Raw genomic sequence first — 20265 nt, forward strand, 5'->3', positions numbered from 1 at the left:
CCTGGGCAGCTCCCTCCATCCAGAGGGGAGCTGAGTTTGCAGGCTGACAGGGAAGGCAGAGGGCTGGTGGTGCTGATGTCAGAGCCGGCAGACAGTTGTGATTGGATCTAATTAGACTTTGCAGCAGCAAATAGACAAGCTTCCTGCGTGATTGGCTTCAAAGTGGCTGGTGCCCAACAACTAGCGGAGATGCCAAAGTAGAAGCCCTGCGTGCAGAGCCCAGACCAGGAGCGGCTGCCCAGAACTGAGCGAGCGGAGCGCCCGGACTGCCAGCCCACCTCGCCTTCGCGCTCCTTCGGTCCCGGAGCCTTGGCACAGCCGCTCAGCCCGAAGGTTTGCAGCCCAGCTGGAAACAAGTGCCAGAACAATTGGAGACAGGAGGAAGGAGGGGGACTGCGCGCGCCAGTGCTCTGTCCTAAAAAGTGAGCCCGCTCCCTGGTTTGCAGAAGCAGAAGCATTTGGCAGAGGCAAAGGCAGGCAAGAGCAGCGAAGGTGAAACTCGTTTGAGAAAGGATTGCCGTCCTGTTCTACTTGCCGAGTTCCAGCCATGGCATCAGTGCTGGGGACCAGCAGAGGGTCCGGAGGGCTGAGCAGTCAACTCCGATGCAAGTCTAAGAGGCGGCGGCGGCGGCGGTCCAAGAGGAAAGGTAAGGACCTGGTGGTCAATGGGAGCGCCTCCCGCTAACTCTCCGCTCTGCTCCGCGTCCTCCATGCTGGGGAGTTTGCCCGCTTCGGAGACTTCCCTCCGGGATGCTCAGTGCCAAGCAGGGCCTTGGGAGTTCAGACACCTTTGTAAATGGCTGGGGGCTTTTGCAAGCCCAGAGGGCACCGGGCAGCGGGCTCAGCAAAGCCTTGGCTAGGCGCAGGTGAGGAGGAGAAGGGGCGGAGGAAGGGGCCGCTGGTTCTCCTATAGGGTAGCTCAGTCCCTGGTCACCTGGGCCGCCAGATTGCCTCTGACCCTCTGGAGGCATCCCTAGCACTCCGTGCCAAAGGAAACATGCACCTAAGGCAGCTTCCCTGAAAACTAGGTATGCCACCTCCTGCCAGCTGTTTCCGTCCAAATGGTCTTGGAGGAAGGAGTGGGTAAAAGCGCTGGCAGTCGCCTCCCTGAATTGGCTGACAGTTTGTACTGAGTGTGGTTCCCTGTGTTTGTGGACGCTGGGACCTAAGGAGAGCACAGGCTCATCCCGGGAACATAAGCAGAAGTCAACCCACGAAGGAGAACTAGGCATTACAGCTTGTTAGTGGGGGGAAATCGCAAAGCAGAAGAGGAGAAAGAGCGGCAGAGGACAGGCTGGTACTAACAAGGTGGTGTTGGTGCCTTGTTTCTGATATTCTCTCGGAGATGGGCTGTCCTGAAGTTAGCAATTCCCTCTCCAGCCCAGGGCGTCCAAGAGCGGCTGGTGTTCAATCAGCAGTTGCTCCCGCTGGAGAGGAATGTTCTAAAATGCCAGCGCAGCCTGCCTGCCTCCCGCCCTTCCCAGACAGCTAGCTCCTTGCCGAGAGTCCAGAGTAGGCAGGAGAAAGTTCCGTTCTTACCATGATTTGACATTGTGTTGATTTTTTTTTTTTTTTTTTTTTTAAGAAAGTGACTCTAGAGCCCTAGGAACAGTTGGAAAGACACAGCTAACTGGTTTCAGGTTTTCCAGTTTGGTAGGGCTAGGCTGTAAATGCTCCCCCGAGAATGTTCACCTTCTCAGTGGCCTAAGAGAAGTTTGTGCCACCTCTTTTCCTAACCGCTTCCAAGCAGTCCTCAAGTTCATCTTCCAGCAACAGAAACTAGCCAGACAGTTTGACATGATGCCCATGTCAAACCACCATTCCCTGTGATCGCATGTCAGGACGGCAGGAGCCAAGGGACAACTTCCCTGCGGGACTTCAGAGCTTTGCTTTCCCAGAGAGGCTGAGTCCCGAAATTCTGGTTTAAGGGAGCTGATCAAATAAATGCCGGCCACTCGCCTTGCCACTTGAAATTTTATTTTGAAACAGGCCTGTTAATGTATTCCAAAAATAACACGAACACATAGTGACATCGCTATTGAGGAAAATCACAGAATTTTAATAATGAATATAAAACTTTTAAGAGGGAAAAGACGACATTATCTTATGGACTCCAAGTGTTTGTGCTTCCCAATATTTTTGTTTAGTCTATTTAAATATATAAAATGGAAGAGTAGAGAGTAACAGTTCACAATAAAGCAATTCTATAAAATATATGCTGATAGACATCGGTGCCTTTCTCCAAATTCATTTTTTTTACTTTTGAATAGTAGTCATGCTAGCTGAAAAAACATTCATTTGGGGAAAGAAAAACAAGAAACCTGAAGGAAGGTTTCATTTCTAGAAACTTAAACTATAACAATTCCCAGTAAAATTCTGATATGGAAAATTGCTATGCCTTGGTTATATTGAATATACCACGTCTTTTATTTCTCATAGCCAAAACCTGGAGGGGGAAAGGTAACCAGGATGGTATACTAATTGCTATTACGCATGGGGCGGGGGGGATTTCCTGTGACATCTGCTGAGAACTAGCTTGTCAGGGAGGATTGTCAAATCAAACTACCAGACATTCACTTTTTAGGGAAAAGCTAACAATGTAAACGATCAACTTAGAAGAAAACATAGCAATTATGGGACGTGTTAAGTGTTTTTTGCATTTTCCTGGGAATGGATCAGTTTATGTATAATCCCAAGTGATTACAGCTGCTTGGTGGTTTCCCCCCTCTTCTACCAGGACAATGGTGAATTTAAATTATGTCCTAATATTCATGAATCTTAACAATAGTAGATGAAAGGACTAATCTCAGCCCTTAAACTGATCTAATATTATAACTCTGTCACAATTTACAGTCCAGGCATGAGTTGATGGTGGTTAAAGAAGGAATCTTAGGATAAGGCTCTATTTGTATCAACAGAAACTACTGACTGCGAGAACAAAGTAAGGGCTTTTTTTGTGTGCTTAAATAGGTTAAGATAAATGTTAACTTTTTTACCAATGGTACTTATTTTGCAACCTATTCTAATGACTAGGCGTCATTTTGGAGGGGACATTATAACTTTTTGTCTCCCAGTGCTGTGAAATGCTGGCAGCTCTTTGTATGTGCCCTCTAAAAGTGACTTTGGGATGCTTTTTTTAATTACTCCTTTTATTGGTCAAAGAATCTATGGGCTCTGAAATAAAAGCCCTATATCTACAGCTTAAGTGTGGAATTGATACAATACATGCATTATTAATAAATATGATCCATCACCTCAGAAATGAAATATTTTCCTGTCCTGAGTGATTTTTAGTCACTATACCACACAGGAAGTTTGTATGCTCTTTAAAGATAAAATAATATTTTGAGGGGGAAAAACTTACTACCAGAACCTGCCTTTCTCTCTCAGATAAACTTTAAGGGAGATACTCAGAGTGGACCTCACCCACGCACCGGTTAATTCCCTTCTGTTATTGTATCAAGACCGGGTGCCTGATAGTTTTTGCATCTTCTCTGTGTGATAGTTTTTAGTGAAACTTTCTTTTAGAAATTATTTTGAATGATTTCTATTTTCTGTACAAATGAGAAATGTCAAAATTTGACTTCTATGTGGGAGGAAAACAAGCAACTAAAATAAAACCCTGAAAAATACAAGGAAACCATCTAATTTTTACACATGTGGTTTAGGCATGTCCGATTGAATCCCATGTAACATGTGAGAGACACGTTGATATATTCTCTTCAGTTTCATTCAGAGATGTTGACAAAATGCCAAGGCACTGGTTGTTTACAGAGATTCGACTGTTCCCTGATCTCACTATATGGCACAGAGCTCACATTTCTCACGGAGAAACCTAGAGATTGCTCTTTATTTTATAGTCCTGGGTAGAATTACGTGTAATCAAATCTATGTTGTGTGGTCCTGTTAGAGTAATCTGCTGATATTTGAAAGAACTGAACCCATGTATATTACAAAAGTGTATATTTTAACCCAAGATAACAAAAATAAAGGTTTAAGGCTTTATTAATTAGTATCATCTCCAGTGGGCAGAATAAGAGGCAACGTTCATCAGAACCGTCTCATATATAAAGAGAAAACATTTAAAATTTTATCAATTAATCTCTGCACCTTTGCGTGCCTTTAGGATAATAGTCCAAGGACTTTTGTATTTTAAATTATTAAATAGTACATATATTTTGTTTCATATATTTTTCTTTTTTTCTTTTATGAGTGTACTTTTCCTAAAAGAAGCTATGCATTAGCATGAAATGCATTCTGTAAATAATGAATGTAGTTAATATTTGATTCATTAGTATATATAGCATGTAAAATGACTGAAGGTTTTGGAAAAATATTTAAAATCACCCTTTTAATAAAAACATATTTGGAAATGGGTTGGGAACGAACGCAGATTTAACTGGCTCCATGATATAAACAGGAGAATAGGACTTTAAGTAAGGTGCATCCGTCATTGAAACCTGGGGAGCACTGGAGAGAACTTTTGAAATGCTGTATAAACAATCCTTTACAAATCAGCCTAATTGGACTTGAGCACCAGCGCATGACTTTTCTCTTTTTGAGACATTCGACAGCAAAATACGTTAACTCTTGAAATTTAGCTATTGTTCCAGGATGATTGGTTACACCGAGTTTTAGAAAAGTGAAGATGAATCTTGGAAAAACCGTCCAAGCTGTAGCTCTGTAAAAGCGAGCTGAGTCATAGGGGGCTGGAGAACAGTGTGGAGTGTACACAAAAAGTTGGCAAGGGGTATGGAATAAAGTATAGGAGGTGGATGACAGACGCAGGCTTGTTGTGAAAAGAAGACCCGTGAAAAGTTAATGAAATAAAAAATTGTGCTCCGTATCCTGTGCAATGCCAAACCCACAGGCATCCCTGTGGCTGGCGGGGACACACGCCCTCTGCACCGCAGCCTCGCCGCCTGCTCACTCCGCTCACCTCGCTCTCTGACAGCTCCGAGGAAGGACTGGCTTTAGTGATAAAATTAAAGTGATTAAACAGCCTGCCATCATCTAATGGCATAGGGCTCTCTCTCTCTCTCTCTCTCTCTCTCTCTCTCTCTCTCTCTCTCTCTAATTTGTATTAGTACTTCCCTCTGGTTTCTGACGACCCGTGTAATAGCAGTGATTTGAGATTGCTTCAAGGGCATTAGATCTGATGAGTGAACGTGAATTTGGAATAAAAATATGAGATTCATGTATCCATATCTAAATAGTGGTGGTTCGGTTATTGAAAAGTGCTGTCCCTGAAAAGCATCATGTAAGGAAATGCAGAATTAGAAAATTGTGTTTTTCCTTTGTGAGGGATGTGAAGACAACTTATGCTCTGAAATGCATCTATTATTCAACTTTTTAAAATATACATATATCATGTTTGTTGTTGTTGTTGTTGTTGTTGTTGTGTGTGTGTGTGTGTGTGTATATATATATATATATATATACACACACACACAGTAAAGATGATGAAAATATTTGAGCAATTTTTTATCTGCTGCTTCTTTTTCTAAAATGAAATATGGAATGTGAACAGTTTTGAGCAACTCATAAAACCAAAAATGATTACACTACTTTGTTCTTCATCACTTAAATAAGCTCTGAATTGGTAAGTTGGGCTCTTAATTACTAGCCAACAAGATTTCTAAAAGGATAAATTTCCACATGGTAGAAAATATTTTAAAAGCACTTATTACAGCCATTTCAAAACTAAATAATAACAATATAACAATAATAACAAGGCAAATGCCAGGTGAAATATAAAAGCACAGAGGTCCTTCACAAAATATTCTAACTATTGAGTGTCAGCACTATCCATGCAGCTACATATTGCAAGAAAAAGCTACATAGCAACGCATAGCTTGGACCCGATTCCTGTTAAGTGTCTACAACTAGAGTGAGCCTAAATTAACCTCTATCTTTTCAATTAAATGTTTTTCCTCTGCTGACATACAAAAATGCATGCTGCTAAATAATTGATTATACAAAGAAAATTGTCTATTCCTAGCTGTTAATATATTATAATTAATTTACAAATGTACCCCTACCAAATAAAGGGACATTACTTTCAAAAGGAAGGAGTATATGTCTGTTTAAATCTGGACCAATGTTTAAGCCTGACATGCTCCCATAAAACCTTAGAAAACAGGAAAGGGTTTAAAAATGCATGTTCTTTTATTTGCATATGTGACACTCCTACTTCTCAGGCATCCCTTTTGGGGGATTAAACTTCTACTTATTTGTTTATGTGTTTGGAAGGAGTTGGGGGCTATTGCATTTGGTTTCTTGACTTTGTTTAGTCAGCATCGCAGCCACTGTGCCTCTTAGTGCCCTGAGTCTTTTTCGAATGTATGAGTGAATTTAATTTCCCAGGAAATGCATCAAAGAATTGGCAACCACAAGAAGGATATGTTTGTTTTTTAAGAGGTTTGTAACTTACCCCAAAATAAACTTGGCCACTTGCAAAGACAGCAGATTTTTTTTTTCTGTAGAGCAATAAATATTTGAAAATAAAGAGTTAATCAGAGTTTCTGGTTCCTCTCTGTACACTGTGGCTATTTAGTCATCTTTTCTTCTGGTTGCACATATTGAGAATGAAGGGCCACAAATTAGCTTCATTTTGATATTTTATTGATGGGGAAGGAGAACAATTCATATCTGGCTTTTGGTAACGAAGTGGCTTGTAATGTCATCTTTGTGTCATAAAATACAATACATATACTGACACACATGCAGAATTCACTATGATCTGTTTTAAATTATCAAAATTAGCAGTAATTTATGTTAACATGTTTTTTAAATCTCAAAAACTAGTTACATGATAATGTAAATATTATATAAACAGGGGTTTTATGCTTGATTTTCAAAGTGCCCATAAATGGAGCTTTTATATAAACAATGCAAAGGAGCATTTCTGTTTAAGACGAAAGAGACATAAAACAACATCAAGGCTCAGGTGGCTTGTAGTTTTCAGATTACTTTTGAATGCCTAAGTGATGACATTTTAAAGCCTTTTTTAAAGATGTATACACTTAAAATGACAGGGTTGAAGGTGCCTGGCGGAGGAATTGCCTCGTTGCAGAGAAGCCCATTTGAGCCGCGTGTTTGTGTAACTGCTAATGCCCTTCGCGCGAATACTCACAGTAGCTGGTCTGAAGCGGAAGAGGTCCGGCTCAGTCTCCACACCTGTCTGATCAAAATCCCCTGTGCATTCGGGGGAGAAGTCACCAGTGGAGACAAAGGGGGAGGAAGACAGCTCTTCTTCCGAAAGGGAACTACCTGTTCACTGCAGCAAGAATCTGGTGGCCTCCCTCCCTCCAAGCACTTTCATAGCGGTGCTCACAGAGAACTTACTGTCCAAAGAGACCAAGGCTTCCTTCTGTGGCTATGGCCTCCCCATTTAGATAACAGATAAAATTCATATTGCTCGGAATATATTAGTGAACGCTCTTTTCTAAAGTTCCTGCTCCACAAAGTGAATCTCCCACCCGAAGGACAGCTGGGCACTGCCAGGTGATTTGCACATAATAGAAAGTGTTCCTCTCCACGTCTCCACCAGGACGTGCGCTGAGGGATTTTATAGGTTTAATTAATCGTTGCTGCTCCATTTAGTTCAGATGAAACCTCTGATTCTTGTTTCCTACAGCCGATAGACGGAAGATCTGCCTCATCATTTTGTAATGTCTTCCGTGATTTCTCAAATATGTCTCCTCAATGTGATACTAAAACAGAACGGAGGGGGACTCGGTCCCATGAACCTAGGGGGCCAGTCACTGCTGGAAAACATTCACCCAGTCAAACCCCTTCTGTGGCTGAAAACAGAAACAAAAAAAGGGGGAGCTGTGCTGTTTCTAAGATGTAGAACTCGGGGAACATAATAGACTAGCTCAAAGCATACGCCCTGCACACAGATAACTGACTTAAAAATGGTTTCATCAGGCTAGGTCCGTCAGAAGGACACAGATTTCCTCCTCTGAAAATGAATGCAATATTTCCTAAAAGTTTAATTGCTTTCGGAAAAGTGCAATTTAATAAGCATGACAGAAACGTCAACAAAATAGATGTTGACCTCCCCTGCACCAGAGTCTGGCTGGGTTCACTCATCCCTGTCTGTAACAGATGCTCCGCTCCCGCTTGGCTCATAGCTGTGGAAATGGATGTGTCCTTAAAGGAAACACACACTCTCTTTTTATGAGAGGGTGTTTGGACCTGAGAGCTGAAATAAAATGTACATGAGCGCCTATACTCTCTGACATGCACAGTTTTTTAAAAAGACTGTTTTATTAATTTGGGTGATGTGCAAAAGAATATTAAAATAACACCATTTACTATTCCTTAAGGTAACTAAGAACATGCAGGGCTTAATTTAACCATGGACATAAAGATATTTTATTTGTGCTTCAACTCTACATATTAACTCTGTAGATGAGAATGTGTAAAGGACTACCTTGGTTCTAACAGAATTCAACAGAAAGTGACTTTTTCATTCAAAACATAGGGTTCAAGGAAAAATTTTTTTAATTCAAAGGAATCCATGCTTCTGGTTTTCTTTCTGAAGAAGAAACAATTTTGAAATAAAAATTATTGCTATATCCCTAGGGAAAATACTAGGATAAACAGTAGCTTATCTGTAATACTGTCCACAATATAGAAGAAGAAGAAGAAGAAGAAGAAGAAGAAGAAGAAGAAGAAGAAGGAGGAGGAAGAGGAGGAGGAGAAGAGTGGCCAGATTATTATGATCCCTGAACACATAATAATCTGGCTATATATATATATATATATATATATATATATATATATATATATATATATTGGAGGCCTGGACATGAGCAGTTGACTGGCCTACCTGCTGGTCGAACTCCTAGTCAAGGGGACAATTTGTGTATTAGCCTTTTATTATATAAGATATACACTGAATGCCCAGAATATGCACTCAGAGATCATAATAATCTGGCCACTCAGTGTGTGTGTATATACACACACACATGGTTTGAAGACAGAGGAGTTATACGGCTTGAAGAGAGAGGAATAGGGAATACACTAACTCTGATAGCCCTAAAAAGATATTGAACTAAGAGGTACTGGCCCCTCTGGTGTGGCTCTGGTGTGCAATAAATGTTACTCTAGTCTTCACGCCAGTTGCCCTCAGGAGCTGCAGATGGAAAGCTATTCAGCACCAAGTGAAACTCCTGGAAATGGCTATTCATTCAACATTTAGGATGACAAGGCCATTCATTTTAGATCTAACACATTTGAGAGTTCATATAATTTTATCTTATCACTTGAGTGTTTTAGTTCAATTATTTTAAGGAAAGTTAAATTATAATGTGGGCCTTTATATGTAGATAATGAATGGAGTTCAAGCCATTAAAAATTATATGTGTGGGTTTTTTGTAGATTCTTAAAATATACATACAGTTTACACTACAGAGACAACAGACTCAATAATTTATTAAAATAATGAATATTGAAAGATTGTCTAACTCTGGGACAGCAAAAGTCTAATATATACTACTTATTTTTAGATGAACACTGAAAAAGTCATGTATAAAAAAACTTTTGACTACACTCTGAGATCACAAACTCCTTGCTAAATAGTAAAAAAAAAATGACTTTGATTTATCATCATGCTTTATAGTATTGAGGAAAACATTAATTGTAAATGTTTTAAAACATTTATTTGTTAAAATGTGTTCATAACTCACACTCCGAAGTAAAATCAATCTTTTTTGTCTTTGACACTAATAAACATACTCTGTCTTCCTACACCATAAAACAAGAGAGAAACAAAAACCATGGTGCATGGAGGTATTTTAATAGGAGGAAAGGGGAAGGAGAGAGAAAGAGTCAGAGACAGAGAGCATGGGAGAGGGGAGGGAGGGGAGTTTAACTCCAAGGTCTCCCTTCTCCTGTGCCCTGTGCAGACCTAATCTCCCTGCATTGTGAGTCTGTGTCTTCCAAAACAGAATGGACTCTTGATTTAAAAGTATAGGGCATGCAATCCAGTCCTGTTCTGTTTGCAATATTGCTTTAAACACTATCTGTGTATTCAGACAAAGGCTGATTTGATGTAAGTATCATTTATTCATTTGCAAAAACATCCCCTGGGCACCTACTATGAGCTAAGCAACCAGCTGAGGGGGGGGGGGGGGGAGGAGAAAAAGAAAAAGAAAAAAAAACAGGCAGGAAAAAAAAGTTGGCAGAATCCTTCTCTCTGAGCTTAGATTGCATAGATAGATACAGACAAAGGCATGCACACCAAAACAGGGGAAAAAAGAACCTCCATGAAACCGGCACAATATTAGGTTCTTGGGAAATGGTTTTAAATACAAAATATTATCACATTTTTTTACAAAAATTTGGTCTCTCTTGTGTGTTTTTTTATTATTCCAGGTGACACTTCTGTATATAATCTAAATTATTAAACGTAAAACTACTCAAGGTTTGAATACTTTATTCCCTCTCTAGAGTCAGAACATAATAGCTGCTCAATTAAAGCACATTGAGAAATGGATTTCTTTTTTGAAATAAAAATTGCTTCAAGAAATAACCAAAACAATGTAGTACAAAGGAACATTTTCTAGAAAGAGTATACACAGACCCTATGAGCCGTAGTGGTTGACACAGGGAACACACCAGGTGCGGACATGTGAGCAGATGATATTCATAAGCCATATTTGGGATGATGACAACTAGGGATGAATGTGGCTTCTCCAGCTCTTGTTTTGCAGAATTATCTGCAGGTCTGAATGGCAGGCGTTGCTCTGTGTGTGTAGTGACCGTCCATGGATGGGGTTCCTGATGAGCTGTGTGCTCCCAGAAATGAGCACAGTGGCTACCACATTGTATCCCATCCCTCAATGGCTGCTGTAGAACTAATTGTCAGATGCAGATGGCAGATTTACAAAGGGCACTGTCTGGTTTATCTTTAAGCCATCGCCTGGTGAACTCAAGTGTATTCTTTCCACAAACATTGATGGACAATTTTATGTGGCATCCACCGTGCTAACTGGCAGGGATGAGGCCGTGACAAAAGCTCTGAAAATGTCCTTTGAAAGAGCCAGAAAGCACATCCCACTTGGCTCCGGCTTCTCTGGGGTCCACGTGGAAGAGACAGTTTACAAAAAGCTCTGGAGGCGTACTTCTGTTTTCCAAACTGGCCACACAGGTAACTGGCATGCGTGTGGGTGTATGGGGGAGTGGATGAGATGAAACCCACAGAGCCAGACAAATCCCACAGACGCTGCTCAGTGAGCTGCCCTTCGGAACCTGGCACCCCCTCACCTCAACCCTGAGGAATTCTCCTCAGCCTCTCTCCCTGAGCATCCAGCTTAGGCACATGGGCACACTTCCTCCTGTCCATCTATTGCAGTTCTGTCTGGAATCTCCCGCACCTGTAACCGGTGCTGCCCTCCTTCTAGAAAGGTCGAGGCACTGCCCAAGAGCTCAGCCACCATTCTGTGACCTGGTTCACAAATATTCAACTCTGTCCTCATGGCCGTGGACAAGCACTGTGTGCACCTACATGCTACACAGCTCTAGCACCCGATCCAGGGAAGTAAGTGAACATGGCATCCAACCTGTGATGTAGCGCAACTTCTTTATGACCAAGGATGGCAACTCTGTACTAGACGTCATGGAAACCAGGAGGTAGAGCTCATCCGAATAGACATAGGAGGCTTTCAGGCAGCCATCTATTCAACATGTGGACGCAGGATGCCTCGTGGAAAAGATGAAAGTCATTAGATGTGTCCCTTGTTTCTATGTAGATAGCATGTTTCTTTACTTTCTTATCCCTTACCTATTAGATAACTTTAGAATACTGTTCTCTCTCTCTCCTTACTCTCTTTCTCCCCCTCTCTGTCTCTCCCTCTCTCCCTATACCACATCCCTCTCTGCCTCTCCCTTTTCCTTTCCATCTCTATCCATCTGTCTCTATCGCATGTACATTAATTAAACAGGACACATGTAGAATCCAAACCCAATGTGCAGCACTAGAAACTAGAAGTGTGCATGAACCTGTACCCAATGTGCAGCACTAGAAGCTTTGGTGCACATGACTTACCTGGTTCAGCAGTGACACTGGCTGCAGCCGACAGGCCTTGGTGATTATCTGTAGTGATAATCCATAAGGGAAACAATAAAAGTGAGTTGATAAAATTGAAACCATGAAATTAAATGCTCCATATTATTTGTATGTATTTATGCATACTGACATACATTCTGTAAGCAGAAGCCTGATGTCAGCATTGTTACTCCATCGCTGGGACTGTCTTGTCCTTTATCCATGTGGATGAGGAAACTGTCTTCACTCTTGGTTCATCTGGGCTCCCCTTCCTTCACTGTCAGGCTGAGCCGATCTTTAAAAGTGCTCCCCACGATGGCCTTGACCATGTCTTACTACTCTGAAATGTTACTTCTTTATATCGGGGTTCTTACCACTAATATAAAAAAATACCTCTGTGGCCCTAGCTGGCTTGGCTCAATGGATATAATGTCGGCTGGCGGATTGAAGGGACCCAGATTCAATTACAGTCAGGGGCATATGCTTGGGTTGTGGGCTCCATCCCCCGTAGTGGGTGTGCAGGAGGCAGCCTATCGGTGATTCCCTCTCATCATTGATGTTTCTCTCTCTTCTTCTTCTCCCTATCTCTCTGAAATCAATAAAAATATTTTTAAATACCTCTGTGTCTGATAATAGTCAAATTCCCCACGTGGATGCAGAGACATTCTCTCCTATGTTTGAAGCAAGTTCCCTCCTCCAGAGCTCTCTCCGGGCATTGCCTGGGGAGCACCATCTGTCCATAGTGTATCTGTAGTACTTGGAAGCAATGCTATGTGGTTTACCTGCTGTAGTTTTGCAGGAAGGGATGACTTTCTAGTATAGATTGAGGTCAAAAATAAGCCCCCACAGTTGATGGAGAAAAAATAAATCAGACATAAGGTGGCACACTCCCCGTGTGTGGCATCAATGGACACGCTGGTTCAGGAACAGGGGACATAAATTTATTTTACGTCACAGGCAAAGTGTATTAATGGACAATTATGGGACTGGAAGTGTCTATATTGCAGGATGTTAGCCTCACCCAAAAGTGTAACAAAACAGGGAGGACAAACTCTGAAAGAGTCATGTAGTTGAGACCCTGTGTCTGTATTTTCAATAATTTTCTCTTGATGAGTCAAGTGCAAACCAGCAATGATGAGGCCACTCAACTGACTGCCCGTTTGGCCACAGGCAACAAGAATTAAATATTAGTGACTAATATTTATTGAGCACTTATGCTGTTCTACTCCTGAAATTTGTCTCTGGTACACTAGTTACTTATCTATAAAATAGGAACAGTATTTGAATTATAAGATTGTGACTTGTCTTTTCACATACATTTCATATATATATATATATATATATATATATATATATATATATATATACTGTATATTCATGTATGTCATGTTTAGGTGACTTACAAATTAACTAAAATTTAGAATAGCAGGGGTTTTGTTCTTTTTAGTCTAAGTTAAATATACAAAAAGGTCCTAGCACTGGCCACTTTGGCTCAGTGGATAAAGTGTCGGCCCATAGACTGAAGGATCTTGGCTTCAATTCCCATCAAGGGCACATACCTCATTGATGGCTCAATCCCAGCCCAGGTGAGGTGCTTGCGGAAGGCTACCAATTGCTATGTCTCTCTCACATCAATGTATCTCTCTCTCTCTCTCTCCCCTCTCTTCCACTCTCTCAAAAATCAATGAATAAATATCCTTTGGTGAGAATTAACAACAAAAAGTCTAGACAGAGTGTATTAGTCTGCTCAGGTGGCAATAACAAAGTAGCCCAGAGTGGGCAATATAGCAACAGAAAATATATTGTCTCACAGATGTGGAAGCTGGAAGCTGAGATCAAGGTGTAGCAGGGTTAGTTTCTCCTGAGGTCTCTCCTGCCTATGTCCTCACGTGGTTGTCCCTCTGTGTGTATCTGTGTCCTGATCTCCTCTTATGAGAACACCAGTCAGATTGGATTTGAGGCTAATCCAATGAACCCATTTTAACTTACTGACCTCTTTAAAAGAAAACAAAAACAACAAAAATATATCTCCAAGTATAGTTACATTCTGAGATCCTAGGAGTTGGGCTTCAGCAAATGGATTTGCGGGGACACAACTCAGCCTACAAAAGGCAGAAAAGCACGGTTCTATTCACCTTTAAAGACATTTTCTGAAAATGAAAAGCATGCTGTTAGGTTATGACCTCTTTCCAGAAATATCTCCACCTTAATAAGAGCCAGGAGCCTCATCAGTTCCACTTTCATCACCATAATATCTCTAGTATATAAACCATAATATATCCAGTGGACGAGAAATACTTGTAGAATTGGACTAACATCATATTTGACTGAATAATGTCCAGAAAGTTTCTCTTCAGATGTCATCTGATGGTGTGACACTAAATGACTTTTGCTGTATTCTGCTTTTGGTTTCCTCCTCTCCCGACCCTCAGAAGATCCTCATTTCCAGTTGGAGCAGCGGAAACCACCATGACTCTAAGAAGGGTTCCCTTCCTCAATGTGAATGGTGTGAGGACCACTTCCACCTCCCGCTGAAATAAAATCAGTCATATGCCTTTCTTAGTAGTATTACTACCAAGTATTAACTACATTTTATGGACAAGGATAGTGAGATATTTGATCATTTAGTTTAGTTTCTTTAGGGCTCATATTACAGAGAATATATCTCCCTTAGAGATATTGCAAAATTAAGGCCCTCTGGTCTTGAAGCAGATGTTTCTATGACTCTTTCAATCAGATTGCTGTCTTTTCAAATAGGACTGAGGTGTATTATAGTATACTGGCAAAAATAAAAAGAGGCAATCAAGAATAGTACCATTGCCCAGCTGGTGTTGCTCAGTGGTTGAGCATCAGCCCATGAACCAGGAAGTTATCAGTTGATTCCAAGTCAGGGCAAATGCCAGGGTTTCAGGCTAGATCCCCAGTAGGGGCCATGTAGGAAGCAGCCAATCAATAATTCTTTTTCATCAATGTTTCTATCTCTCTCTCCCTTCTTGTCCTCCCTCAGAAATCAATAAAAACATATTTTAAAAATCAATGCCATTGTCCTGGTGTGGAATTGAACATATGGGTGAAGAAAGGTCATCATGAGAGTGTGGGCCCCTGGAAGGAGGGGGCTTTCATGGTGAGGGTGCACAGAGGCCAGAGCAGGTGTTCTCTGGGCAATGCAGAGGTCACTGCCACTGAGGAGACACCTATGCAGATATCTCAAGAACAATGTTATCAATGCCCATAAAACTAGGTTATGGAGCCAGGATACAGCACAGCTTGTAAGAGAGTTCTATGCTTCCCATTCTCTGGAAAATGGAAATTAGGGTAAAACCAGCTCATAATATCTTAATGAGTATATGTGTGTTCGTGTATGTCCTATATGTATAGATGTGTTTGTATATATGTAAATATACAAACTGTGCTTTCATTTGCTTAGGTAGCATCAGTAACACAATTTTCTGATTCAAAGGTTTAAAAAAAAACAACTTAAATTGTGGAACCAACTAGCTATTCAACATGTTCATTTTCAGATATCTACATAATAATGTATATTGAATTCCAAAGTAAAAAATTAATAGTTGTACAAGGTAAAAATATTGAATAACTACTATAAATTAAGATTAGCAGTGAGGACATTTTAAATTATATTTTTCAATAAATAAGTATTAAAATAAGAAAGCAAGTGCTATACATATACAGCACCTACATGCACAACACCATCCACAGAAACCTCAGTCCCGATGAGCACACGGTTTACTGTGATATTCAAATTAGTTAATATCTTGCAATAAAAATAAAATGTATTACTCATTCAGTAAAATCCTAGAACTGAATTTGAATCTTGTAGAATGTCCTCTTCAGGTTTAAATACATGTTTTTTGGTTGTTGTGAATATGGATTTAAAATGGAAACATTTGTATGACCTTGTGTGCATGTCTCTGTGTGTTTGTGTACAGGATATTTCTTATCCACTTTCATGCATAAACGATAAGTTTAATGTTCCAATTTCCAGGATTAAACCAGCTCAGATTCTATGCTGATGATACAAAGTCAAAATCAAGTTAGTAAAGCCCTGTGCAAACATGTAGTTTCTGCCTTAAATTCACTGAGTAAATGGATTAAAAAGCAGATTACAGAAACAAATTTGGGTAGAGAAAAGTCAAATAGGACATGTGAACTCACCATACGATGATGATTCTGGAAGTGTCAACTTTAAAACGAAACAGTTAAATAATGAGACCCTCTTGAGAAAACACTCTGTACTCCCAAACAGAACAAAGGGGTATTAACATTAAGGAGAATATATACAACTCATTGCACACAAATTACCTAAAATTACTCTTTCCATCTGCTCCAAAATCTTCTTTATAAAATCATTTTACATAAACACACACACACCTAGGATTTCTGAGATTTTAACATTCTTTTGTAAACAAATTACTGATTCTCAATGACATTTTACTTATAATGGACCAGTGGATCTCCACCCTTTATGCCCAAAAATTAGAGTGGGAGGGTCTCTCATGCCACAGATCTCAGAGAAGAGCGTGGACTGAGCAGGTTTCTTTAGACCCTTCCCAGCTCAGTTTCCTAGACTGAAGGCAGCTGGAGCAAGAAAAGAGCTCAGGGTGGATCAAAGCACAGAATCCATCCATTACATCCCTGAGGAAGAACACCCTGGACCCCGAGCCTGAGTTAACATGGGCCAAACATTTCAACCTTACCCATGGGTCTCAGGTTATACATAGCAGTCATGATGTCTGGGTCACATAGACTTACCCTGCTGATGGAATAGCAATGCATGAAATTCTTTATTTGTGTGAATCTAACTCCTTATTGATTTATAGTAGAAATTGTTCCTAATCTGCGTGACTTAAAGTGTGTGTGTGTGTGTGTGTGTGTGTGTGTGTGTGTGTGTGTGCAATTGTGGGCCTTTGTGTTCCATGTTACAAGTATAGAAACAGAACCAGGGCATTTAGTATAAATATAATTTTTCCAGATTAAAAAAATATATATGCATGGGCAAATTTAGGAAATACTCTAACAATAAGCTTATGTTTTTAAAGCTTATTGTTAATAGGTGTTCCTTCTGAATTATTTTACACCATCATTAACATTTGTTTGGTCTTAAAACACACAGTAAACTTTCACCTCTTGCAATATTTTGCTTCATTTCCTTTGTTGCCTTATCTCTTTAAGTAACTTTAATTCTTACAAACGTTGAATAATAAATAATCAATTAAATTCAGTCTTTTGGCTGAGTTCCCTACAAACTGAAGAAGGCAAAAATTATGGGTTTGAAATTTAGGTTTGTTTATTAATCTCCAACTTCCTTTCATTTGAGCAAGTACTGATTTGGCTTTCAGTTATGATAATCATATTCCTTATTAAGTTTTACAATGGTATTGTATTTTTGCAATAATTTTCACCAAAGCCATGGAAAGATCAAATGAATAATGTTCAATGTAAATGCACTTAAAGAAAAGTAATGGATGCCTTACACTTTTTGATAGCTTTACAGATAGAACCATCTGTACTGATCAAGTGCTGCCAAGATAACCAGGCACATTGCAGATTTTAAAAAGAACAATAAATATACTGTCTATTTACTTGTCTGTTATAGTTCCTCTTCTTTCTCATTGTTACATTAGTTGCTATTCCAAACTTTGCTTTATGTGAAATGTCAAGCCTTCACCAATTGTTTCTTATAATCATGTGCCCAGAGAGTGCCAACGTACACCTGTATGTGAGATTAATTAGAAACAATGCCCCATTACACTCCATAAGCATCCTGATTTAGACAGTTAATCATAAGTCACATGCCCGGAAACATATGAAACAAAACTATTATTATTCCACTAGATACTCAAAAGACCCCTGAAGACATTTTTCCCTCCTTTGTTATGTTTCCCTAAGCTATGCTATATTTGTGGGTTTGATGTTCCCACTTTATATTTTTCTAATTCTCATTAAAATATAATAAGACATTTAATTTTTTCAGTGTTTTTCACATACCACCTGAAATCAGCTTGAAGCCCTCTTAGTCTGCATATATACATATATTGAGAGAGGCTGCAGACATTCTGAGGCAGGATCTCAGTGGGAAGACAGAGGAGAACCCGTTCAGTGAGCCAGTCCGGTGAGCCAGAGGCGTGCACAGCTGGGGATGCAGACATCGCAGGACACTCAGCCAGCTCCTGATTCCCAGAGGAGCCTTGTGACCCCCACACACAACCCGACACACAAAAGGCTGGAGTGACTAGACATCAACCCCACTAAATGTCCATGCTGACATTGTTTCTGCCCCCAAATGGCTGAGAAATAGGGCCACTTTGTGCCTGCAAATGAGAAGAGCTTAGATTTTCCAAATGCAAAACCAAGACTAAAGGAACACAAAGGCACAACCAAACCTGGGCAGGGTCACAGGAAACCCTGCTTCATAAACCTGTGCAGTGAGGCCCTGCCTCCCGTCCTATAAGAAAGGAGAATGGACCTGAGCAGAATAAAATGCCAAAACTCACTTATTTGGGTATTTTAGGAGCATTCTCAGTCCCATGTGCCCTCATGGTGTGGAATTAAGAAGATATAGTATATTTTATTGTTACCCAAGGTATGTGTGAATGTTAGGGTTATTTCCTAGACATTCTAAAAGTAATTAGCATTTTATTGAAATATTCTGTACACTAGATTCTTGATATACATAAGCAATATATACTCAGAGATTTGTGAATCCTAAATCTGGTCATTTCTACCATGGAATGGAATGGAGTGGAGTAAAGCAAAATTACCAAATGCAGTTTTATGCAACATGCAAGATGCATATGTTTGTTTTTTGTTTTTAAGCTTGAGATGTCTTGATATATTTAAATTTAACAAATTATTTTGTATATTTAAATTGTATAAGATTTCTCAGAACCTATTGCATATCAATAACGCATAAGGCAAGGAGAAGCACAAAGTCTTTTCCAAACCTATTTCATCTCTCAACACCTTTTGGGGGACAACACATTAATACCTCACTTACCGTGAGCATTCAACAGGATAAGGTTAAGGAAATGCCCCAATAATTGAGTATCGCTGCACATTGTCACTTGCTCCTGCTCAATGAGATCTGCTACTAAGTAATCTATTACAGTTTTGAATTTATATAAAACTTCTATTTTCTTCCTAAGAACCATAATATTTTTAGACCCTTTAACACCTTTATTACTATCATCTGCCATATGGGACAAGGGTTGAATCAGGTTTATGGTTATTTTCGAGCTTCTGGTCAGAATCTAAGTCACCTGCCCAGAGAAGCCAGAGTGGCCGCCGGCTTGTTTCTAACACCGGGAAAGGGAGGATGTGTGCACACTGCAGAATGGCCAGCTCCAGAGCGCCAGGATGGGGGCCTTCTGCAAAGCAGCACCCACCGCTCATGTTCCTTGGCGACCACATCACTGACCAGGAAGGTGACCAGGGCTTGGTCCGCAGCTGGAGGAGAGGGCAGGGCAGCGCTGATGGAGGCCCTGGCCACAGTGTCCGGACAGTTCCGGGAGCTTCCAGAGCACATGTGCCTTTCCTCTGTGCACTCTGAGTCTTCTCAGTACTTCTGCCAGGTGCTCCTTTTGTGTAAAGCTAATGGGTTTAATTCCAACTGCTTTTATATTAGAAAAGTCTATTTTATTTTTCAGAATCTTTAAAAAATAATGGGAGAAGGGAAAATGAGACCCGACCTATTGAGAAGTAGGTGGTGAGTAATCAACTGGGTCACCCACCAGCTGTTATTTTACTCCCACCCAGCGATTTTATTATTGTTATTGTTAATCCTCACCCAAGTATGTTTTTCCATTGATTGTTTAGAGAGAGTGGAAGGGAAAAAGACAGAGAGAGAGAAACATTGATGTGATAGAAATACATCAATTGGTTGCCTCCCACATGTGCCCAGCCCAGGGCCAGAGATGGAGCGTGCAACCTGGTATGTGCCCTTGACAGGAATCAAACCCTGGACCCTTCAGTCCACAGGCCAATGCCCTATCCACTGAGACAAACTGGATAAGGCATGCCCAGCAATTTTTATATCATGATACTTGCACATTGCTAGCTTTTCTAGATCATTGGAGCCCATTTTCACCCATAATTTAAAAAAAATAATTACATTATTACATGTATTATGAAATGACCTAGAATGTTTCTCAGTTAATCAAAATCTATTACTCATACAGGGGAGGAAAAAA

The 20265-nt window shown here is 40.3% G+C and overlaps 1 protein-coding gene across 1 annotated transcript in view; it reads left to right on the forward strand.

The window, feature by feature from the left end:
* Positions 1-234: 234 nt before the first annotated feature.
* The window catches only part of ADARB2 (adenosine deaminase RNA specific B2 (inactive)), a 404866-nt gene continuing 384835 nt past the window's right edge, over positions 235-20265 (forward strand). Inside the window, exon 1 of the mRNA XM_084872338.1 lies at positions 235-647. Within this exon, the coding sequence (XP_084728464.1) occupies positions 548-647 (100 nt within the window). The 5' untranslated portion in view covers positions 235-547. The remainder of the gene's footprint in view (positions 648-20265) is intronic.

Source organism: Pipistrellus hanaki (assembly GCF_964339955.1).
Source record: "Pipistrellus hanaki genome assembly, chromosome: 1".
Classification (NCBI taxonomy): Eukaryota; Metazoa; Chordata; class Mammalia; order Chiroptera; family Vespertilionidae; genus Pipistrellus; species Pipistrellus hanaki.